Source organism: Ictalurus furcatus, chromosome 8, assembly GCF_023375685.1.
Source record: "Ictalurus furcatus strain D&B chromosome 8, Billie_1.0, whole genome shotgun sequence".
NCBI classification, from domain to species: Eukaryota; Metazoa; Chordata; class Actinopteri; order Siluriformes; family Ictaluridae; genus Ictalurus; species Ictalurus furcatus.
The window spans coordinates 2,272,579-2,295,371 of NC_071262.1; the positions used below are offsets into that span (position 1 = coordinate 2,272,579).

General features: G+C 38.6%; 3 protein-coding genes across 4 annotated transcripts; all 3 read right to left on the reverse strand.

Annotated features, from left to right (window-relative positions):
• Positions 1 to 3,624: 3,624 nt before the first annotated feature.
• Positions 3,625 to 5,479, reverse strand: gjb1b (gap junction protein beta 1b). Of its 2 annotated transcripts, none has more exons than XM_053630391.1 (2): positions 5,190 to 5,479; positions 3,625 to 4,535 (listed from the first exon to the last, which is right to left on the reverse strand). In XM_053630391.1, exon 2 carries the CDS (start codon positions 4,519 to 4,521, stop codon positions 3,694 to 3,696), a length of 828 nt encoding a protein of 275 aa, XP_053486366.1. In that variant the 5' UTR covers positions 4,522 to 4,535; positions 5,190 to 5,479; the 3' UTR covers positions 3,625 to 3,693. The 2 variants fall into 2 exon arrangements, with proteins under 2 accessions (XP_053486366.1, XP_053486365.1); XM_053630390.1 differs by having other exon boundaries at positions 4,739 to 5,479.
• Positions 5,480 to 6,858: 1,379 nt separating this feature from the next.
• LOC128611868 (RING finger protein 148) lies at positions 6,859 to 14,424 on the reverse strand. Its single transcript, XM_053631699.1, has 7 exons — positions 13,921 to 14,424; positions 10,919 to 11,163; positions 10,462 to 10,533; positions 10,282 to 10,364; positions 9,336 to 9,423; positions 8,707 to 8,866; positions 6,859 to 8,120 (listed from the first exon to the last, which is right to left on the reverse strand). Exons 1-7 carry the CDS (start codon positions 14,339 to 14,341, stop codon positions 8,005 to 8,007), a joined length of 1,185 nt encoding a protein of 394 aa, XP_053487674.1. The 5' UTR covers positions 14,342 to 14,424; the 3' UTR covers positions 6,859 to 8,004.
• A 3,084-nt stretch (positions 14,425 to 17,508) lies between these two features.
• commd5 (COMM domain containing 5) lies at positions 17,509 to 22,721 on the reverse strand. Its single transcript, XM_053630624.1, has 7 exons — positions 22,393 to 22,721; positions 22,113 to 22,273; positions 21,412 to 21,440; positions 19,804 to 19,854; positions 19,468 to 19,563; positions 18,678 to 18,753; positions 17,509 to 18,495 (listed from the first exon to the last, which is right to left on the reverse strand). The coding sequence occupies exons 1-7, from the start codon at positions 22,505 to 22,507 to the stop codon at positions 18,382 to 18,384; spliced, it is 642 nt and encodes a 213-aa protein (XP_053486599.1). The 5' UTR covers positions 22,508 to 22,721; the 3' UTR covers positions 17,509 to 18,381.
• Between the last annotated feature and the right edge of the window lie 72 nt (positions 22,722 to 22,793).

A 22,793-nucleotide genomic window follows, 5' to 3' on the forward strand; every position in this document is an offset into this window, starting at 1 on the left:
CATTGACCGCGCATGCGCAGCAACATCCCCATAGGTTCTTTACAGGAAATGATTAGTTCACCTCTCGAGTCGAGTTGTTCGTTCATCACGTGACATAGGCTGAACGCAGTGGAGCGGTCACGTGATGAATTAACTAATCATTTCGGTTTCCGGTACTGCAGGGTGCATTGCCTATGGGGCGGTCACATGATGAACGAACGACTCTCCGACATCTTAAAAAAAAAGTCTGCCTGGTTTTGACGGATGATGTCATATCCTGTTCCCGCCCATATTCTTTGCAACTGATTGCATTAATACGATTTCTATTTTTACATTACTTTATTAAAACCATTATTGTTCAATAGTTACATTTACAAATAAACAATTTTAAAGACATTTATAATGCATAATAACAACATCATGATTTCTTAACATTTGCATTATGGAAACTGCATCCTATGCAAGTGAAAACTTTACTTAAAGCAATCAATTATGCATTGATAAAGGTTAGTAATTGTATTATAACTGACAATAAGTGTTTATAAGGCAGCACGACGTAACTGTCAACAACAATATAAAATAATGCACTAATTGGGCCGAGAAATAAATCTGCTTTACCAATAAGTCATTACAACTATAATATAATAACATTATAAAAATGCAGGCTGTATTTTTATAAATACATTAATGGAACCATAAGTGATTAATTAATACTTATAAATTGGTGTATGATGCATTATGAGCATGGGCATTGAAAAAGCAAGTGTATCACTTATAAGTAATTATAACAATAGTGTAAATGTAGCTACAACTGTTATTATAATGAAGTATAGGTCTTTATGTGTCGTTATAAATGTGTTTATAGAGCAGTAATACATGCTTATAAATAATTATAAATGGGGCTATAATTCATTATAAGCATGGGCCTCATAGAAAATGTTACCAAAAAGACTTGTGACTTGACTTGGACTCGTGAACAACTGACTCGAGATTCGACTCGGACACGTCATTTTGGTTTGACGTTCCCGATTACGTTCTCTCTTTTCTACCCCCACATGACTGCATCAAACACCAACTTTTTCTATTCATTCCTCATTCATTCATTCATTCCCTATCAGTATGTGCAGCAGCAGCAAATATCACAACAATCCATTTCTAAACACAAAGCCAGCATTATTATACACACGCGTGACGCATCTGAAGGCACGTGTTCATCACACATTAGAAAAGCGCTGTCATAGAAATGAACAACAAACAACAATATAGCCGAGTCTTACCTTGTGATAATCTTCGTGTCATTTATTTAAAAGAGCAGTCAGTTAATCCAAAGGGAAGCTGCTGGACGACTACCTTTACCCATCATTACTTGAGAACTACAGCAAACCGCGGCAACTCAAATAGCTCAAAATGCACAGTATGTTGGCATTTTGCACTAAAAGTAATATCTTTTCTATTCTAATGTAATATCTTGAATTTTCTATGAACGTTCTGTTTTCTTGTAATTATAGGGAGAACTTTTGGATCAAATGTAATAGTTATTTGATAACTGATTTAATTTGAATGAATGATTTAAGTAAAACCTTGTGTGCTTCATTAGACAATTTAGCATGAATGAACAAGACATTCTGTAGAAGTAATCAGTTTTAATATTTCAAAATTGATTTAGCCTCGTACACTGTTAATTACAATTACTATCTGAGAACTATTGCTAAAAATTGAACAATGGCTTGAGACTTCACTTGGACCTGAACCTCAAGGACTTGTGAACATGTCTGATATTTGTGTGTGTGTGTGTGTGTGTGTGTGTGTGTGTGTACAAAAACATTTTAGATTCCCAAACATTAGTTTTCTAGCACAAAAATAAATCTTACAGAAAAATGTTTGCATGTCAGTAAAGAAAGCAGCATATTACGTAAGACACCACTTTTCAGACAAAAAAAACATAATGATGGCTGCTGGGCTTTGCTGCAAAAATAACAAGCGAGTGCGACAGTCAAAGTCTCCAGAAGAGCCATGGCTGGTTCTGCAAGATGCTCAATAAAACTTACACCTCATTTCCTTATAAAACTGCACGAATTGTCCCGGATCTTGACTTTGTTTCATTTACCACTATTTACTGCTCTTTATGATATTTTTTTAAAATGTAGAAACCTTTAATTTCATTATTTTGAAGGCATCTTTACTCTACAGTATTTCTTTGAATGTGCCTAAAACTTTTGCACAGTCCAGTATTTATTCACACACACACATATCACAACTAAGTATGATGCCACCATGATACGCATTTGACGTTTGGGTAGATATAAATCCAGCTTTTTAACATTCCTTTATAGAAATTTGGGAAATGACGCAGATGAACCAATGGACTGGTTTAAAATAATAACAGTAATAATGGAATTAATGGAAATATGTTAGATGCACCAATATATTGGCACATGTGCTGGGAGCGACCGAGGTACTTGTTTAAGCATGGTTTAAGTTTGAACAATAACAGAGCACAGAATATGACTCACCTTCTCAATGAATACATTCCAGTGGTAGAAGAGAGGCTGTTCGCATGCATCCATGTTGTTCACTCACACAGAGTCAAAAAACAAACAAAACTAGGCCCATGTCAAGTCAGTGTCCTTGAATGAGAACAATATCCCCACTGCTTCTAGTCAGTCTGGTCTTATTTCGTCCTTATCCAAGTCACAGACTGTTATCTGTTCACTGGCTATTCAAACTTGTTGAAAAACGCTGCAAAAAAAGGTTATTATTTAGTTTGTCTTCATCAGATTAAATTTGGTATATGGCCAACTGGTGGGCAGCCAATGAAACGTCCCTAACGTGACCCAAGCATAAGGGACTCTCCTCTCACAGGACAGATGACTTGAAAGACATTTAGACCCTGAATGCAACAATGAAAATAACAACAATAGCAGTACTATTCCTTGCCCACCTCGGTGTTGGGCATGTTTCTCATTGTGTAAAATGAGCATGCCATAGGATGTATTACATTCTGAAAAGAATGTGACGATAAACCTAATAGACAAAGAATTAATATATTTTATTTATTTATTTATTTTTGACTGCAGTAAAGGCAGTAAGCGAGGTCCTATTAAAATATATGTTCTGTTGAGCCAGGATGTTAATCTACAAAATAGAAAATGTCTGAACATCAAGTTACATTATGCAAACACTGAACAAACACAATAACCTTGCTGTTTATCCGATATCACTTTACATTAAATTTATACATATATAAAACAATTATTATATTTAAAATTTCATCTGGGCTGGATTGCTTTTTATTTATTTATTTTTCAACCCTATTTCAAGCTTTTATACATAATATTAAATAAGTACGGGTGCTTTTAACATATTAACTGTAACATATTACAGTCTCCCAAAAGAATTAACTAAAAAAAATCTCCTAGGGAAGACAACAAATTGAATCAATATTAGGGCTTTACTTCTTCTGCTGTGCTGTTCTTCTAAACCCCCACATTCTTAGACCAAGGATTAGGAGAATATATCCAGATGTTGCCATTCACCATTGTGATTTTTTTAATTGCTTCTCATTAAAAAAAATGCAAAAAAAATCCACATTTTGTTTATTTTTTTTAATAATTTAACATTAACACAATAAATGAATAAAGTTGTCACTGGTCATAATTACTGAAACTCCAAGTTAGTTAGCAATGATTAGTGAAACCTCCCAGATGGCAGCAGCTAAAAGGCAGAACATCTCTCCCCCTTGTCAGTAGGGCTCTTTCTGGCCAAATTCAATCTGGGCTTAAATGAATGCTCTGATATGAGCTGATTGATTTCATTTTGCTTGTAAGGGGACAGCATTTGAGTGAGCCAAGGTCCTTGGGGATCCCCTTCTGGTTTCTGAAAGTAGCGGGCACATGCTCTACCTATCAAATACAGCACCTCTGCAATGTTTAGCAAAACACAAACGCCAGATACCACCAGCATGAAAACAGTAAAGATGGTCTTCTCTGTTGGACGAGAAACAAAGCAGTCCACCGTGTTAGGGCAGGGATAAGAATCACACTTAACAAGACGCACCATTTTGAAATCAGGGTAGATGACATAAAATATGTACAAGAAAACCACCTCGAAAATGATGCGGAAAATGATGCTCGTCATATATGTCCACCAAAGTGCACCGGTGATCTTGAATTTCTGATTCTTTAATTGTTCAAACTCCTTAGTGCCAGCTCGTCCCGATAGTTTGAGGATCTTTTTGTCAATGTGCCGGCGATGAGCAACGTGCATAGCTACGAGCAGTGCTGGCGTCGAGACAAGAATCAGTTGCAGGGCCCAGAGACGGATATGAGAGATTGGGAAGAACTGGTCATAACATACACTGTTGCAACCAGGCTGCTGGGTGTTGCAGGTGAAGCCGGACTTCTCATCACCCCACACACTTTCGGCAGCCACTACTAAAACCAGAATGCGAAAGATGAAGATGACAGAGAGCCAGATGCGGCCAATGCCTGTTGAATGCCTATTTACACCGCTGATTACGGCGTAAAAAGACGCCCAATTCATTTTTGATTCCAGGTCTGTGAAAGAAAGAAATAAATATTAAAATGTCTGAATTAGATATGTCTAGAATTAGATATGAATTAGATATGTATTAGATATTTTACTAATCTGACCTAAATGTAAACCATATGATCATCAGCAGCCAGACATACTCATATAAAAAAAAAAAACAGTAATGTAAGCCCTTTTACATTAATAATAAACTCAAAGTACAATTTACCAGCTCAGCCCGTGGTGTAAGCAGCATAAGCCTTGCCAGGTCCAAATATATCGACCATCAGGTGCAGTCTTGACATTTGGACACTTTGGGCATTTGGACACTTTGTGCAATTTGTGTGTGCCCTGGAGTTGAATAAAAGAGCATGGGCGATGCTCTATTGCCACATGCTGTCACCTGATGCAAAAAGAAAAGCCAATCGCAATATTTTGGGCAAGGCCATGTGACAGCCTCTCCAGTTCTATAAAAAGCAGATTAGCTCTATTTAAAGCACCTAACCAGATCTACTGTATACAATACGATTCTGCTCATGTAGATAGATTAAACAGGGCGTGGAGTTTCATAGGACTATAGACATAAAATACAGTATATGAAACGTATGTGGATATTACAGTCTCATACTAAAACAATTTGTTCTAAACAGCAAATTAAAAACAAATATTTAGTCAGTTACCTTCAGCAGTGGTGGTACACAAATATGTCCAGAAAAGGGTTGAAACAATGCACTAAATGGCTCAGTGAAGAAGACCATGCCATTTGGAAATGCAAATATTTTCCTCAACACTAGCCGCTGCCCTGCACCATAGAAGTCATATGCTCCTTTATAAGCCATTTACATACAATGGTGGCCCTTATTGAGGGTAACAAGACTGGAATTCAGTTCAAATGCCTCAAGTTCCTCCTACCCGAGGCGAAAGAATGAATCTGTGTGGACACAAAGGCCTCAGCAACATTATTTATTGTGCCTGGCAGCCTAAGAAAAGAACTGTCTTTGAGTTGAAAGACTTATGAATGAATGTTTTAAAGGATAACACTACCTTATGTTTCATGAGTTTTGATATTAACTGGTTTATATTTTATATATATATATATATATATATATATATATATATATATATATATATATATATATATATATATACACACACACATATATATATACTTGCTAACATTACTTTTTTGCAGTGTAACAGTAATACTCCACTGCAAGATTGTCCGCTGTATATCTCCAGCTCTTTTAGTTAACGCCGGGTTATACAATGCTCTCCACTGTGGTCAGTCTCACTCAACCCATGAACAGTGCACCAGGGCGTGTCAACTCCTGCATTTCTTATTAAAACCCTTCAGACAAGCCTTATAAATATTTATTTGCCAGAAATAATGTGCAAATTCGCGTTCATCACATTTTTACATTCGGAAAAGTGACCAGTGATGGAAATCCATCCAGGTTTGGAGATCTTCCTCATCAGGCCTCTTACATTCCTCCACGGTACTCCACAAGCATTTCTTTCTCCTCGTGTAAAAGAACAGAATCGCGGGTTCGGAGTACTTCTGCTACGATTTTAAAATCTTCTTCTTTTTTTCTTTCTTCAAGGCAGTCCTACTGGGAAGTTTTGGCACGCCAGCCGAACAGTGCCCAACTACAAAGGGATCATTTTTACTCCAGTTCATTTTTGCTTAAGCTACAGTTTCAAATTCTTTAGAAACACCGAGCAATGTGTCGACGTCTCTCTCCGTCTGTAAATCATTATCACACTGAAAGACCGAAGACATTTTAATTCAGTTCTCAGTTTGTTTAGAAAAGGATCTGTTGCCAAGGCGTAGAGCATACTTGACAGAGAGCACCCTTGCCTTACTCCTCTACACACTTTAAATGAAGCACTTACGCTGTCGTTAAACTTCAGCACACTCTCAGTATTACAAAATATATGAAACTCTTATTTTATCAATAAAATCAGACCTAAAAACCAAAAGCTTTGAGAGTTTCCCCCACAGACAACATGTTCCACTCTGTTAAAGGCCTTCTCTTGATCTGTGGAGATCAATAACGTGCCCTCCATTAATATTGGCACCCTTGGGACATATGAGCAAAGAAGGCTGTGAAAAATTGTCTTTATTGTTTAACCTTTTGATCTTTTGTTAAAAATAATTCACAAAAATACTCTGCTCTCGTGGATATCAAACACCTGCAAACAAAACACAGGTTTACCCCCCCCCCCAAATTTTTTGTTGTTAAATATATGTGTGCCACAAATATTGGCACCCTTATGAATTCATATGAGAAAAATATGTTTGAAGTATATTCTCACTGATATTTATTTATTTATTTTAGTATACCTCAGTTGACTAGGAGCAGGAAATTGTTCAACCATGACTTCCTGTTTCACAGGGGTATAATGCACCAGCTAGCGATGGTTTTCCATAGAAGTGGAATGCAACTGAGTGAACTCTAGTATAGTATAAGGAAGCAAACACTGAGATGTTGTGGGTTCTTTTACAGTTTAATAAAATTCATTTAAAGAATATTTGCTTGGTGTAAGTTCTACTTGCGGTGTTTGTTGTGGTGTTTGTTCAAATTTGATTAAATACTACTAAAAACATCAAATTTTGCCCCACCACTTTATCTCAAAGTGTACCCTATCTTTAGCGCCACCCCTGATAGCGATCCTCTCCTACAGTGTGACAAGAAATAATCATAAAAGACCTCTGAATTTCACAGTACACGACCCATCACGTACTAGCTTGCACCTCATTATCCACCTCAAAGAGTCCGAGGTTAAAAAGAGCTTCCAGGGAATGTAAAGAAAGCAGCAGTGCAGATACTCTACAGTAGCAGGTTCCTTAATATCAACAACGCTGACACAGTGAAAACACGGGTGATGAAATGAATGGAGCAGCTCAACTCCTGTGCACATTAACAAAACGTACCATAGATGTTTTACCATATCTGTCTTATCACATCTACATTACTCTTACTAATCGAAATACATTGGTCTTTTAAAAATAAGTGTCTGGTATCATTAAAAAAAGTATTTATTCATTCTTATAACATCACCAGCCAATGAACATATCAGCAGTAATCAAGGATCATTAAGGATCATACATAATATGTTTGGGAAAACAATGAAAATGATTTGATCACTTACAAATCGCTTAAAGATTCTTAGATCTACTGATGTTCTACTGATGCACAGCAGACCACTAAGCACATAGTCTTGAAAAAAAAATCACCGACGTCTACTGTGCTAAATTTTCTAAATTAAGACCTTTACAGCACCGTCCCTTATCTAAAGATCTTCAGGACTTTGTGTGTGTTTTTTTTTATTTTTTATTTATAATTCATATACATGCAAACCATGGTGATATGGCTGATTATTATTACTACTTGTTTAAAGAGATCTACTTTCTGTACATGGTACACGACGAACCTTTAGAGTCATCTTAGAGAATAGAAAATACACTTCAATTTAAGAAATTGCAGGCAAGTTCTACACTTGATGTGACTGACAGTCAGGGTCCTGATGGTCAGAGATCTGCCGTTCCTCTTCAAATGCTGGGTTCATATAAATGTGATCCATTCTGCTGCTGTTTTGCTCTTCCGCAGCTGATGTAATAGGGGAAAAAGCATTCTGTGTCATATACCCTAGTACGTTGTCAATATTTCAGCATTATTACTCTCTTAACGGAAACGCTCCCAAGATCAGCCAAGACATTAACATTAAGTATTTTTCTGGGATATTTATACTTTACTTGGCTGTTCTTGAAATCGAATTAGTTTTCTTACATAATGACATTTATTTAGAACTTTAAATATTCTTTACAAATCTCGAAGGTCTCTTCTTCTGTCCCCCAGCCAATTATGGTATGATATTAGTCAAATATTAATCAAATCCATGTGCATCTGAAGTTGAATTTTGTTTTTTTACTTTTCTTGAGTAAATTTATGGCTGGACACTTCCTGGTTTAACTGAGTACGATTCTGACACATTATCCATACTTTCACGTAAGTATAATTTCTCATTTCTTTTTCCACCCCTGGTCTTACCAGATGAGTCATTTGGCATGTTTTTGCAAGCAGGTAAATGTATCTTATGTAGTTAATTTATGCAACATATTATTTTAAGCAATGTAGGTAAAAGGGCTATGTGAAATTACATGTGGTGAGTTAAAACATATTTGAAGCCACTTACATTCAGTAGTCTGGGTGTTTAAGCTTAGCCTGGCTTCTCCTTGCTGCTGTGGAGATGTGAGCACTCCTCTTGAGTTGACCATTAAACCTGATACAGTGCTCGGATAAAATCTGACATCTTGTGGTGGTACGGAGGATTCCTGACCAGGTTTCAGAGCATCCTTTAAAAAAATAAATAAATAAAAAATAAAAAAGATAGGAACACGTCATTACTTATTCAATTGGTGATTGTGCTGAGCTATCTTAATGCTGCAAAAATGATAAGGTAAGTGATGTATGACCTCTGTGCAACGTCAAGCAATAGTACTGAACATTGTGATGGGTCTATTTTAAAAACACTTGGACTTACAAAGAGAGCAAGAATTGGCTATATTATAACAATTTCCACAAAGAAAGAAACTGGAGTAAAAAAGCAAAAGGAAGGTTTTGTGATTTGTCAATCTTGCAATTACATTAAACCCTTAAAATGACAGCTGTCATGCTAATGTTTGTTTTTACTCGCTGTAAAGTAGCTACTATGAATTATTTATTAATGACGGTAAACCTAGTTTATAGTAACGACAAATATGAGCCTGGACCTGTCAATGGGAGTTAAAAGGGCTAAACGAACAGTGTATAAATGGAACTTACCTCTCCTATCAGAATATCATATTTACACATTGGACAGGTGTGGTGTTCCAGTAACCATGGCTCAATGCATGTTTTGTGGAAAAAATGGCTTGCAAGAGAAGAAAAGGCCATAGTTAAATGACCGCAAAGCAGATCTCATGAAGCTGACATAATCACATAATAATTTTCTAGAACACCTATGACCTTACTGTTCACCTCTGTGTCCTTAAATGGGTTGCATCCTAAATGAGCACACACCCCGGCCTGAAATAGGCTTCCTCCTAAATAAGCGCTCATCCCTGGCATTCCAGCAGGATAACGATCCTAATCATATCGTCAACGATATATCACAGCACAGCTGAATGCTTGCATCTGTTTAGTCAGAAGGTGTGCATTATTTTTGAATAACAGCACGATAGGGTAATATTAATGTGTCCGTTAATAATTAAGAAATGGAGGGTTACGGAATGGCCTAGTCAAAGCCCGGATTCCTGGGGGGTATTTGAAGCAGGCAGTGCATACGTTAAAACCTTCAAACGTCTTGCAACTGAAAGAGTGGTCAAAAATCCTGGCGGGCAATTATGTAAAACGCCTACAGGAAGTTATTTCTGCTAAAGGGGGCAATACTAGCTTCTGAGGCCAAGGGTGCACTTACTTTTTCCACAGAAGGATCTCACATCGATTGATACTTCTGTTAAATAAATAATTGAAAAGCTAATTTTCAAGTATATCGACTTCATTAATAGGCGCCGTTTCAAAGATGATCGAACGTTTGCTTGTACGAATATGTCCAAAAAAAAAAAAAAAAGCCAGCCAAATTTCCATGGGGTGTACTTATTTTTTCACACGCCTGTATATGAATATACAAAACTGTACCGAGGAAGGCTAACTTTCAACAGTGGTGGGAATTCAGCTTGAAAAATGATTCCTTATTTGCACAGTACTGCTTAATTTAACCGTAAACTACCTGCAAGGCAGAGTTGTCACGACGTCACACCTCATGAAGGAATCTAAGCAAACAACACAGCTGCTCTCTTCTGCTTCAACTTCCTGCGAAGACATTCAGTTCATTATTATTACTACGTCACACTGGTTATAAAACAATAGCGTAGCAACTCAATAATGGACCAGTGCAGTAAGAAAATACCGGATCAGTTCGCCGGAGTGTCCGAACTTCTAATTTGGCGACGACTTTCTCGGCCACTTTTTTAAGCTTTCTCTGTGAAATTATTGAGAGAAGATGAACCTGTAAATTTTTATGTATTCATTTACATACTTAATCAAAAAATGTTAAAAATTTACATATTATGTTTTAAGAGAAAAACAAGTTTTTGCTTTTGAAAAAGCTTAAATCAACTCTACTCTTAAAAAGCTACAAGGAAGTAAGCTGAGTAGACTTTGCTCATAAACATTGACGTAGTGATTCGTCCAGTGATATCACTTTGACTGAACAATTCATGAATAAAGAAACTATCACGATCTGATTTCCTGGAGGAACAAAGTAAAAAAAAAACAAAAAACAAATGTACGTTGTTATTGCATGGTATAATCCTCCAGCCTTAAATAATAAATAATAAATAATAAATAATACTAAAAAGCCTAACCTGCTGGATCCGAAGCTGACGGTTTTGGTAGAACCGGCTAATCACTACAAAGATGAAGTAGGCCAGTATGATGGCTGTTATTCCAAAGAAGACGAAAGACATGATGTAAATCCAAAAAGGGTTCCAGGGCCCATGTCGGCTTGCCACTTTTATTCTCATATACACTTCAATCCCTCTCTCAATCAGGTCTGTGATGCGTCTGCCCAGGAGATTTCCAATCATGATCACTACTATGTTCCCAGTTCCTGTGGAATAAAAATGATTCAGAAGGGAATAAAAAAAAAAGAAATGCACAAAATGTTGGTGTCATTGTTTACCATGTTTTACATTCATATTTCCTCTAAACCTTTAATGACGCATGATAAGATGCTTGATGGAGAATCCGACAATGCATTTTTGGTTTATTTTTAAAGATCGAAGAATCCTTGACGATTTTACGTGATAACTTGCGATCTTATATCTTCTTTTTTTTTTTTTTGTGACATATAACTATAAATACGTCTATAATATATAATAACATTACGTGCACACAGCTTTACCCATATTAAAGTTTCTGTTATCGACATCTGTTAAAGTAGCTGTTTCTGTTAAGATTTCCAGCTCCGGTAACTTCCCTGAGGTGGTCTGATTGGTCCTGCGAGGACGTGCGCTAATAGAGAACGTTCCCATTGGCTACAGCATGTAGGTATTATGGCCGACATTCCTCCAGGCCGATGTGCAGGACTGATCAAAAGTTACTGGAAACGTTTAGTTGCAGTTATTGCTGCACAAGAGGGTCACACCAGATACTAAAAAGCAAGGTTCACATACTTTTGCCACTCACAGACGTGGAATATCGGATCATTTTCCTTAATAAATAAATGACCGAGTATGATATTTTTTGTCTCGTTTGTTTAATTGGGTTCTCTTTATCTACTTTTCGGACTGATAACGTTTTAGGTCATATTTATGCAGCAGTATAGAACATTTGAAAGGGTTCACAAACTTTCAAACAGCACTGTAAACAATAAAACTAATGCCTTTGTATAAATTTATTGCTGAACCAAAATGTATATTGCTACATAGTTTTTTTATTAAAATTAAATAGCATCCCCAGACAAGTTGTTCTAATCATCTCGTTTTCATTGAGAAGTACTTTTGGGGGCATGGTGGCTTAGCGGTTAGCACATTTGCCTCGCACCATAGGGGTTGGGGGTTTCAATCCTGCCTCCGCCCTGTGTGTGCGGAGTTTGCATGTTCTATCCCTTGCTTCAGGGGTTTCCTCCGGGTACTGCAGTTTCCTCCCCCAGTCCAAAGACATGCGCTGTAGGCTGATTGGCATTTTCAAATCGTCCATAGCGTGTGAATGTGTGTGAGATAGTGTCCTAGAATAGGTTGGCACCCTGTCCAGGGTGTCGCCTGCCTTGTGCCCTGCGTTCCCTGGGATACATTTCAGGCTCCTCTGTGACCCAGTATATGATATGTGGTATGGAGGATGGATGGATGGATGGAGAAATGCTTGGAGAAGACACTAAGAGTGTGCAAAGCTTCATCAGGAATACTATGAATATGATACCACATGTTTTGATATATTTCTTGATATTATACCGCGTAGTTATGTGTCTATAGTACAGTGCTGTGAAAAATTTCTTCTGTTTTTGTGTATCTCATACTAAATCATTTTAATGAAGCAAAAAAAAAAAAAAAGTTATCCAATACCTATCACCAGTGTGAAAAACTAATTGCCCCCTTAAACATAAAATCTGGTTGTGCCACCATTAGCAGCAATAACTGCAACCAAACGCTTCCGATAACTGGAGATCAGTCTTTCACTTACTTCCAGGACTAATTGATCTAAGAGATTGCTTCAATAAATTAAGAAATTACTGGCTAGTATTTTGTCTTGTGTCTCTGGTTTTGGGTCTGGCTGCTGTTGAACTGGGATATTGGGGGAGACATCCTTGTTTATGTTGCGGCCTACTTAGACAGGTAGTATTAACTGATATTCTAAGCTCAATTTTTTTTTTTATACATGGATTATTCAACCAAAATTCAAACTGAAATGTTTTTCACAAATACACATTTTTCTTTCAATCATTACCAAATACAGGCTATAAACAGAGTTATTCTGACTGACCAACTTTATGCTATGATGACTCATGTCTATCGTGATGTTCCAGGATGACTCTGCACAAATCCACAAGGCACAAGGGTTCACAGGAGGGTTTAATAAGCACGAAACTAATCAAAATCGTATGCTAAGGCCAACAGATCTCAACCCAGATGAACACTGATGAGAGATTTTTGAAGTGATGTTTTAGAGAGTCCCTTCCATCACCATGAAATATTTGGGATTATCTTTTGGAAGACCAGTGCTCCAACATTCCAGCACGGTTTCAGTTTTAGATAGCCATGGCGTACTGAAGAGGTTTCATCGCAAAACATTACTAAGACAGTTCATGTTGGTTTCACCAAAAAAAAAAAAAATGTACCATCTGCTATTTAATGATGTCTTGCCCCACATCATTAGTTTTGAATAATAATCTACAGTATTCTTATATAAGGAGATTCCCGCTCTTATACAAAAATAAGTCATTACAATACAAGTCATAATTATTGTATACACTACTGAAGGATTATAATACTATAACACTCATCCTTTTTCATTAATGTGATAGAGTGGAGCCTTCCCATGAAGGAATGTGGCTCTCTATTTACACTAAAACACTGACGATAAAGCACAGTGCTAAGCAAAGGACTGTGAATGGAGCTGGAGCTGTGAAATATTTGAAACAAGTGTGCAATGCAACAATCAACACGTGAGTCAAATCTACAGAAGAGTATAATAGAGAAAATACATAATGCCCAGACGACAGGTGTCTACGTAACGGTGTTAAATAGACATTTGTATATGCTGTTATACAAACAGTTATTGAAACCTGATGTGGACAAAAGATATTTCTAACCCCAGTTCATCAAAGCACTGGATTACAAACAAACAAACAAACAAACAAAAGCCATACCTGCACGAGACATTGTGTTTGTCTCATTTCCAGTCCCATCAAGATTGTAAATAACTACGGCCGATGCTCCTTCTCGCTGTGCGGCTTGAATTTTCTCAGCATGGGTACAGTTGCCTCTTTTGATGAGAGCTATCCATGGCTCTTGCTTAATGGCGAATGTGGTATTTGGTTGGCAGGCCAGTGAATCTGAATTTGGGAGCGCCACAAATCCAAAGGCCTGTTTCAAAGGTGATTCTAACACATACGTTCCACATTCACACACACTGATTATCGTTTGGTTCGTCCCTGGCCACAAGTAGCGCAGCTCCACATATGCGGTCCAAAATATCATCGATGAAACTGGATTGACCTGAGACTGGATAATCCACAATGTCAGCCATGTCCAAGTCAAGCCACGTATTACTCTGTAGTCCCTTCTCATTTTCCAGAACCAGGTAAATAATCCTGGTGCGCTTTGTAATGTCGCGCAGTGTTGCTCCGTACCTGTGGCTAATTGTAATCAGATATTGCTCCAGGTAATCTAAGATTGCGCTACGCCAGTCGAAGCTGGTCTTATCATTCTGGACCTTGAACACTGGCTAAGATAGCATTTATTTGAATAAGATAGCATTGACCGTGCCCTACCCATTCCTTGCTGGTGGAGAAATGCTCTAGAGAATGTTTTATAGTACTATAGCACAAGAATGTTTATAGCACTTTGGTAAAACATTTACACTGTGGGATTAATTAGATAAAATTGGTGATCGAATCACAATTGGTCTTCCTCTGAACTCTTGAGTCCAAGACGGGTGATGGAAAGTTGTTTATTTATTTATTTATTTATTTATTTATTTATTTCTTAACCAGCTGGCGCTTAAATTAAGAGAATATTATGGGTCCAAGTAGGCAACTAAAATGCTAGTAAGGATACTGTAAGACAAATTGTAATACAAATTCATAACAGTGGAATTTTATCCTATGAAAGTTTCGAGTAAAACATATTATCTGACACTTTTGTCAAATGAAAAACCAAAAAATGGCATCTCGAAAACAAACATTAATATCAAAAGGCCTACGTTTTTCTCTGATACAACTAAAACGAATACATCTATTTATTAAGAATTTGTCATCTGCTGTGTGGCTCATGCTAACTTAGATTCTGTAACATTCGACTTGAGTAAATGTATAAAATCATAAAAGGTTGTGTATGTCACCACGGTTCCTTCTGATATGGTGGACTTTTCTCGTTTGCTCATGGAGTACTAGTAATAATGGCACTCTGAGAGACCCAGATGACCTGGTGGTCCTCCAATGAGTCACAGAACCATAGTTACATATTTAACATCCCTTTCTACTTCCGTAAGTTCCATAATGGTTTCATGTATCAAATATTAACATATAAAAAATTGTCACAAGGTTTTCACAATAACACATCCTGATGCATTCCCCTTACAATAAAGTTAGAACTTTCACCGTGGATAGTGATGACCAGTCAAAGCATCGATATTGCTACCTCTTAGATGTCTAAAGTGTGATGTTTGTGTTGAGAATAGTGGCACTCAAGCTCTTATACTCTCTAAACTGTCCAGCAAGTGACTGGCTCACATGCCAGAACACTTTCCGCAGACAAGCGTATTATCTCCAGTGTGTCCTATTGTAACTTCTGTACGATTTTGCCCGTTCATATTATCTTTGCTATTGTTTGGGGTAAGCACTGGAAATGCAAGGTACATAACAGCAATATAGGTGCTATGTATTTGATGAATCCGTGTCCTAAAATGATCATTCTCATTAATTAGCCAGTCTCATAAAATATCCACTTTTTAGGTTTAGAATTCAAAATTAAAATGACCAACTTTTAAATAAGTCAAAATGATTCAAACATACGTAATAACCACGAGACAACAAGATGTTCAATAATATTGCATCTATTGAGATACTCAAAGAGCTTTACATTGTATGGGAGGGGGCAAACTCTTCAAATCACCACCAGTGTGTAGCATCCATCTGGATGATGTGACGGCAGCCATTTTGCGCCAGAATGGCCGCCACACACCAGATATTGGTGGAGAGGAGAAGAGAGTGATGTAGCCAATTCAAGGATGGAGATTATTAGCAGGCCAAGATAGAGAAGGGCCAATGAGGGAATTTCGCCAGGACACTGGGGTTATACCCCTACTCTTTTACAATAAGTGTCCTGGGATTTTTAATGACCACAGAGAGTCAGGTCCTCAGTGTCCCGGTCACTATACACGGGCATTACGCCCCGCGCAGACCACAGGTTGAGTGCCCCCTGCTGGCCTCACTAATACCACTTCCAGCAACCTTAGTTTTCCCCAGGAGGTCTCCCATCCAGGTACCAGCCAAGCTCAACCCTGCTTAGCTTCAGTGGGCCACCAGGCAAGACCTGCAAGGAGATATGGCTCTGACTCAATGGCAAAATGACAAAATAAGTTCCAGTAATGTTAATGTGTCTGCTAAATGAATAAACGTAATGGTAATAATTCTACGGAATTTGGATCTTATTTGTCCTCATAAATGGAGATCAGTGACTGAGTGACCCTGTTAATAAGTGCAGAATGAGTTAAGTAGTAAGCACATGCAAAGAAAGAGATCAAAGATATTGGTTGCCATGCGTGCAGTACTCTTTTGTTTAAAAGAATGCTGATTTTAACGAACGGTTTGTGGCTTCAAATTACTCAATACAGTAAAACTTACAATAAACAACAGTCAACACTTTATTTTCCTGCCCAGATGTACAGTCTTACTTGGGGTCCGTGTCAAGAACAACCCAGCAAACGTGCCCCTTTGGGGCCCGTGTGGGGCCACTTCGGGCAGAAAATTGAGCCCACAGTGGGCAGCCCACTATGGGCCCTGCTATAGGTGTGAAACGTGGGGCACAACTTAGAGGTGCCCCACGTTTCACGCCCGTAACAAGGCCCCCCAGTTGTCTGCACGTAGTGGCCACACACTGTGCCCACTGTTGCCCATTATGGGCCCGCTGCATGCCCACAGTATGCCTCCACTAGGCTTGGTGTGGGCTGTCCTACTGGGGGCCCACACATGCCACTATAGGCCGGTGTGGATGGACAGCCCCCATGCACAAGGCATACTGTGGGCTCACTGTGGGACCACTGGACATACTATGGGCAAACAGGATGTCCTGTAGGCGTGCTCTGTGGGTCCTTAACAAATAACTAAATTACTTCAGTCCTACTTTGTACCTGCAGTATACCACATTACTATTAATGCATATGCAGAATAATTGCACTCATTGAAAGTAGCAGTAAAAAAGTAAGACCATGCCCCCTTGTGTATTCACAGAAGCACTTAGTCTGTGTACTTCTCCCAGGTCATGTACTTTCGTCCAACTCCCCAGACCTGCCATCCTCAAGCTGTCCACCACATCCCCTCTGACTCTGGCTGAGCTAGAGTCTATAAACAGCAGCCTCACATAGTTCCCTTTGTTGTTGTCCATGTGGGTGAGGGTGGTGTGAAGGACAGAAATTTCAACATTTCTGCATAAATATATCCTAAAACATCATCAGATTTTCACACAAGTCCTAAAAAGTAGACAAAGGGAAACTGATTAAACAAATGAGACAAAAATATTATACGTGGTCATTTATTTATTGAGGAAAATGATCCAATATTACATATCAAAAAAAATGACAAAAGTATGTGAACCTTTTGCTTTCAGTATCTGGTGTGACCGCCTTGTGCAGTAATAACTGTAATTAAACGTTTGGGGTAACTGTTGATCATGTGCACATCGGCTTGGAGGAATTTTAGCACATTCATCAGTACAGAACAGCTTCGACTCTGGGATGTTGGTGTGTTTCCTCACGTGAACTGCTCGCTTCAGGTCCTTCCACAACATTTCTATTGGATTAAGGTCAGGATTTTGACTCGGCCATTACAAAACATAAACTTTACTCTTCTTTAACCGTTCTCTGGTAGAACGACTCGTGTGTTTAGGGTCGTTATCTTGCTGCATGACCGACCTTCTCTTCAGATTCAGTTCACGGACGGATGTCCTGACACTTTCCTTCAGAATCCGCTGGTATCATTCAATTTCATCAATCGATCGAATTATTATTCATAAAGCATTATTAAAAGCAACCACTGTTGACCAATGTGCTGTACAATAAAACATCAGACAGGCACAACGTTACACATAAAACAAAAAACAGAGCATATACACTAATTTAATGCCGTAGCTTCGAGCAGTTTAATGGCTGTGTGCGCTTGACGGTTTAATCACGACATCCTTGCTAGCATTTTGCACGTGGGCAAGAACGGCTCGGCAAGCTCAGCTCAACAACTCCTCATCTCTACACTCTGCTCAAACACATTGCTTTCGAAAGCTTCGATTTTCATGCTAATACTCTCATCGATGCCATGACAACACACAGTAACTGAATCACACGAAAGGTCGTATAAAACAATAACCGTCATTGTTACGCTCAGTTAACAGGTCATTTAATTTACATGATAATCCTGGATCTTGAGAACACTTAGTTTCTCCAAGTCGTTCATTTCTTTTAGAATGAGAGCCACGTTATACCGCAGATCCTGGAACTTAGACATGGAAACCTAAAAAAATTAAATAAATAAATAAATAAAAGTTAGGTAAAACCCATCACTCTACAGGGGGAAAAAAAAAGGCTTGGTTTTCTTTGAAATAGTAAAATAAAGCTTGTTGAGAAATAGTGTGACAATAGGCAAATCCTCATTACAATTAGATCACATGTAATAATCACGGTAAATGTAATTACCTCAAATTGGTGAAGATTCCCATCGGAAAGTTTCAACTGCATTAGAACAGTCGGCTGAAGAGCTCGAGACAAGGAACTGGAATACACGAGGATGGTGTAAGCGATAGTTTGTTAAAATAATGATAAATTTACAGCATTTTTTTTTGTGGTGAATACATTAAACTAGCACATCAAGTAAGCCTATTAATGCTCCTGCTAAATTATTAGGGGTCCAAGCACCTAAGGTGCTGGAACCCTATTGTAATTGGTAGGAACTACAGTTGTGAGAGAGGGAATGGAAAATTTTGTACTACAGTGGTGCTTGAAAGTTTGTGAACCCTTTGAAATTTTCTACAATCTCTGAATAAATATGACCCAAAACATTGTCAGATTTTCACACAAGTTCTAAAAGTATTCCAAGAGACCCTAATTAAACGAAGGAGACAAAAATATCCCACTTGGTCATGTGAGGATCGGCACCCTATCCTGGAAGCTGGAATGGTGCTTGGACCCTAATAATCACCACTGGCAGCTATATTTACGAATGCTATTAATAGCGACAACAATAATGCAATAAAAAAATCTGCTGTGGCTGGTATAAGCTCCTGTTTAGTGATGCATTCGCACAAGTCAAATCCAGGAGTTAGCCATTTAATACCGCGTGAACGTGACTAAAGCCTTAAAGAATATTTTTACGCGCTCATTTCTTAGGCTTCTCTCAAAAAGTTACGCTTTTATACTGGAATGAGATAAGCACTCTTTTAGGTTTGTCTCCATCCCTTCGGGCGTGTTACGAACACGACTACTGTACCTTGTTGAAATCGCAACATCCACTCTCCATCTGAATTGTTCTAATTTTGGTAATCTTGGGCCATGCTGCGTAACGGACGCACTGAGTGCTGGTCGCCTAAAAGAAAAATCAGACCAGCACATACCCGAATACTTTATTTATTTTATGTTAAAAAAAAAAAAAAACTGCAAAAAAACCCCCCAAAAAACTATATTTGGTAGCAAAATAAATAAATAAATAAATAAATAAATAAATAAATGAACGAACTGACAGCTTAATGTGTTTATAAAGAATTCAAATGTTTAAAGCACAAGTTACATAAAAATCAGATGTTTATTATTTAGCTTTGCTTCGTACCCATTTCCGAAGACGATGCGGGAAAAGTCTGCAATGAACTCCTCAGAAATCCTGTGCTTGAGAAAAAGTAATGCTCAGTCTCAACATTCCAGCCACCTAACTTAACTTTGGGTTAAGTGAACTGTAAGGTCCAAATGTCCGAAATTGAGTACACAACACAAGCTCCTAAATTAAGACAATTATAATGAATCATTTAATTATGACAAAAAGAAATTTTGATCCTCAAAATCCACCTCAAAATCTTCTTATTACTCCTCTCCACGCCACACCTCTGACCATTTCTTTCTCCAGTTTTCTATTTCTCTCCCCTCTCCGACTTTAATCTCCTTTCCGTCGCAATCTTCACCCCCTTTTCCACCCACACACTTCCGTTGTCACATCCTCACTTCCCTCTGATAGCCACCTCTCCTCACTGGACTTAAACACCACAACAGACATACTATGTTCAACTCCAGCATCTTCTCTTGACAGCATCTGTCCCCAAACCTCTAGGCCAGCTTGCACATCACCCCCTAGCCCTTGGCTCTTGGAAGCTCTTTGTAACATCTGGCCCAACTAAGGGCAAATGAAAGGAACTGGCATAAATCAGACGACTGATCTAACCAATTACCAAACACTTCTTTCCTCTTTCTCCCCATAGTATCTTTACAGCTAAAACAGCATCCCGCCAGGAGAAGATTGGCAGCTCTCCCAACACCTGTACTCTCTTCCTATCTCTCAGGCAGATCCTTCAAGGTATCGTGGAGGGGTATCTGAAACTCAGCAACTCACAACTGGGGTTCCCCAGAGGTCAGTTCTGGGTCCACTGCTCTTTTTTTATTTATACTATCTCTGGGGCCTGCGATTGAGTCTCATGGCTTCTCATATCACTGCTGTTCTGAGGACACCCAGCTCTATTTGTCCTTCCAGCCTGAAGATCCATCCATCTCAGCATGCATCTCTGCTTGCCTGTCTGACATCTCGAACTGGATGAGGGAACACCACCTTAAGCTCAACTTGGCAAAAACGGGGCTTACGTCATCCCAGACTGCCCCTCAATCAACCACAACCTCACTGTACAGCTTGGCTCGACCACACTCAAACTAACCAGGACAAACAGAAACTTTTGGGGTGACTTTCAATGACCACTTGACCTTTACAGACCACATTTCAGCAACTTCACGGTCCTGTAGGTTCAGAAAATCAGACCATATCTCACCGAAGAGGCTACACAGCTACTAGTCCAAGCTCTTGTTATCTCAAAACTGGACTACTGCAATGCACTACTCCCAGGCTTCCCAGCCAGCTCCATCAAACCCCTTCAGATGATTCAGAACGCAGCAGCACGCCTTGTTTTCAACCAGCCCAAAAGAATCCACGTCACACCCCTCTTCATTTCCCTCCACTGGCTTCCTGTACCCCCCTGCATCAAATTCAAGGCCTCATCTACAAGACCTTGTCTGGAAGAGCACCCCCCTACCTCAACACTCTCCTTGAAGTTTATGTTCCCTCATGCAACCTCCGATCAATCAACAACCGACGTGTCTACTATGCCAAGGGGTAACCCATATTGATGCAGTTAGCTGTTGGTTATTCCTTTGTCACCTGTTTGTACCCAGAACCTCTTACCTGAGCTCACGAAGATCTTCTTCAAAACTCTGAAGAAAAGGAATGCAGTAGTTAATTCAATGTGCTTTATTATATAAGCATCCTTGACTTAGCAATATATGCAGCTATTCTTTGTTCTTGGGTCTCTTGTATTAATCAACCTTTAGCGATCTTGAGTCAAACACATGCCCCGTACTCCATCTGGTCATGTCCATATATCGTACGACGAAGCAATAACATAATTATCGTGACATGCCTATATGTGGTATACAATTTAAAGCAGATGTTCTGCTTGCATAACGAAGACAAACTCCATGTTGATGCGTGAAATTCTGGAGGGAACGTCGGACGGCGTGGCACGGGGCGTGGCGTAATGACGTGTGCCGTTAATCGATCTACGTTCTATAACGTGTAAAACGGGAACGTGAAAGGAATATTCTAAAAGGGATCCATGAAAACACCTTAATCAGAATATTGTCTAATTCAGAATAAGGTCAGTAATTAGATTACCGCCATGCATGTAAACGTAGTCAGTAACGCACGTCGATAATGCGACTAAAATAGGAATACTCCACATGTCTATTCGGTTTGTGTTTACTTCGAGTATGACTTTAGTCGGATTAAGGTCATCAGAAAGCGCTGTTTACATGCTAGTTTCTTAATCAGAGTATCGTCTTAATATCGGATTACTGTTGTCCATGTAAACGTACTGACAAACGTACCTCTTGTCTCACTGAAGACGATGGTAGACGTAAAGCTTCTTTCAGTAGCTCGTACATTCCTGAAACAATGTCGCTAAGCTTTTCTTCTGAAAGGGAATTATCCTCTGCAATGTCTGCCATGGACACACTGCATTCCTTCTCTTCCAATGCATTTACAACAACTGCAAAATATCACTGCAAATATTAAACCACTCCCACGTTGATTTCGCAACACCTACCATCACTAATTTTTTATTCTAATATGCTATTTATCCTAATAACGCTTTGTTAGCTAACTCACCTTTAAGGATTTGTCTGAAGAGTTGTTTATCCAGATCTTTCAAGTGTTTGGCCATGCTGACGACTTCTCTAGGAACTCTTCCTCCCCAGAACCCAACACTGTGATCAGCCATCATGTCGTAATTCGTCCAGAGTATGTATTTACAAATATAAAACACTGCCTAGCATATTCAGTTCAGTCTATTATTATGCTACATTCAGGACCAAGTGAGAACTGTGTGTGTGTTTGACTTCCCAGTAGGAAATATCTTGTTTGAACGGATCTCCAAATAGTAACTCCTACTCGGAAAGTCGGAGTTTTTCCTAAAAAGTTGCGGCTCCGTGACGTCACTTCAACATGGCCGCGCTCATTGTGAAAATACAAAACAAAACAAAACAAGAGCAAGAATTAATAGCGTGATT

What these genes read in the sequence shown, in the direction of transcription:
- gjb1b (XM_053630391.1), bottom strand. Translation starts at nt 4,521, where the DNA reads ATGAATTGGGCGTCTTTTTACGCCGTAATCAGCGGTGTAAATAGGCAT.
- LOC128611868 (XM_053631699.1), bottom strand. Translation starts at nt 14,341, where the DNA reads ATGAGAAGGGACTACAGAGTAATACGTGGCTTGACTTGGACATGGCTG. An exon ending in ATGATATTCTGATAGGAGAG is followed by an intron (nt 8,867 to 9,335) that starts GTAAGTTCCATT and finishes ATTTTTTTAAAG; the next exon opens with GATGCTCTGAAACCTGGTCA. An exon ending in AAACACCCAGACTACTGAAT is followed by an intron (nt 8,121 to 8,706) that starts GTAAGTGGCTTC and finishes CTATTACATCAG; the next exon opens with CTGCGGAAGAGCAAAACAGC.
- commd5 (XM_053630624.1), bottom strand. Translation starts at nt 22,507, where the DNA reads ATGATGGCTGATCACAGTGTTGGGTTCTGGGGAGGAAGAGTTCCTAGA. An exon ending in CTTCAGACAAATCCTTAAAG is followed by an intron (nt 22,274 to 22,392) that starts GTGAGTTAGCTA and finishes GATATTTTGCAG; the next exon opens with TTGTTGTAAATGCATTGGAA. An exon ending in CGCATCGTCTTCGGAAATGG is followed by an intron (nt 19,564 to 19,803) that starts GTACGAAGCAAA and finishes TTTTTCTTTTAG; the next exon opens with GCGACCAGCACTCAGTGCGT.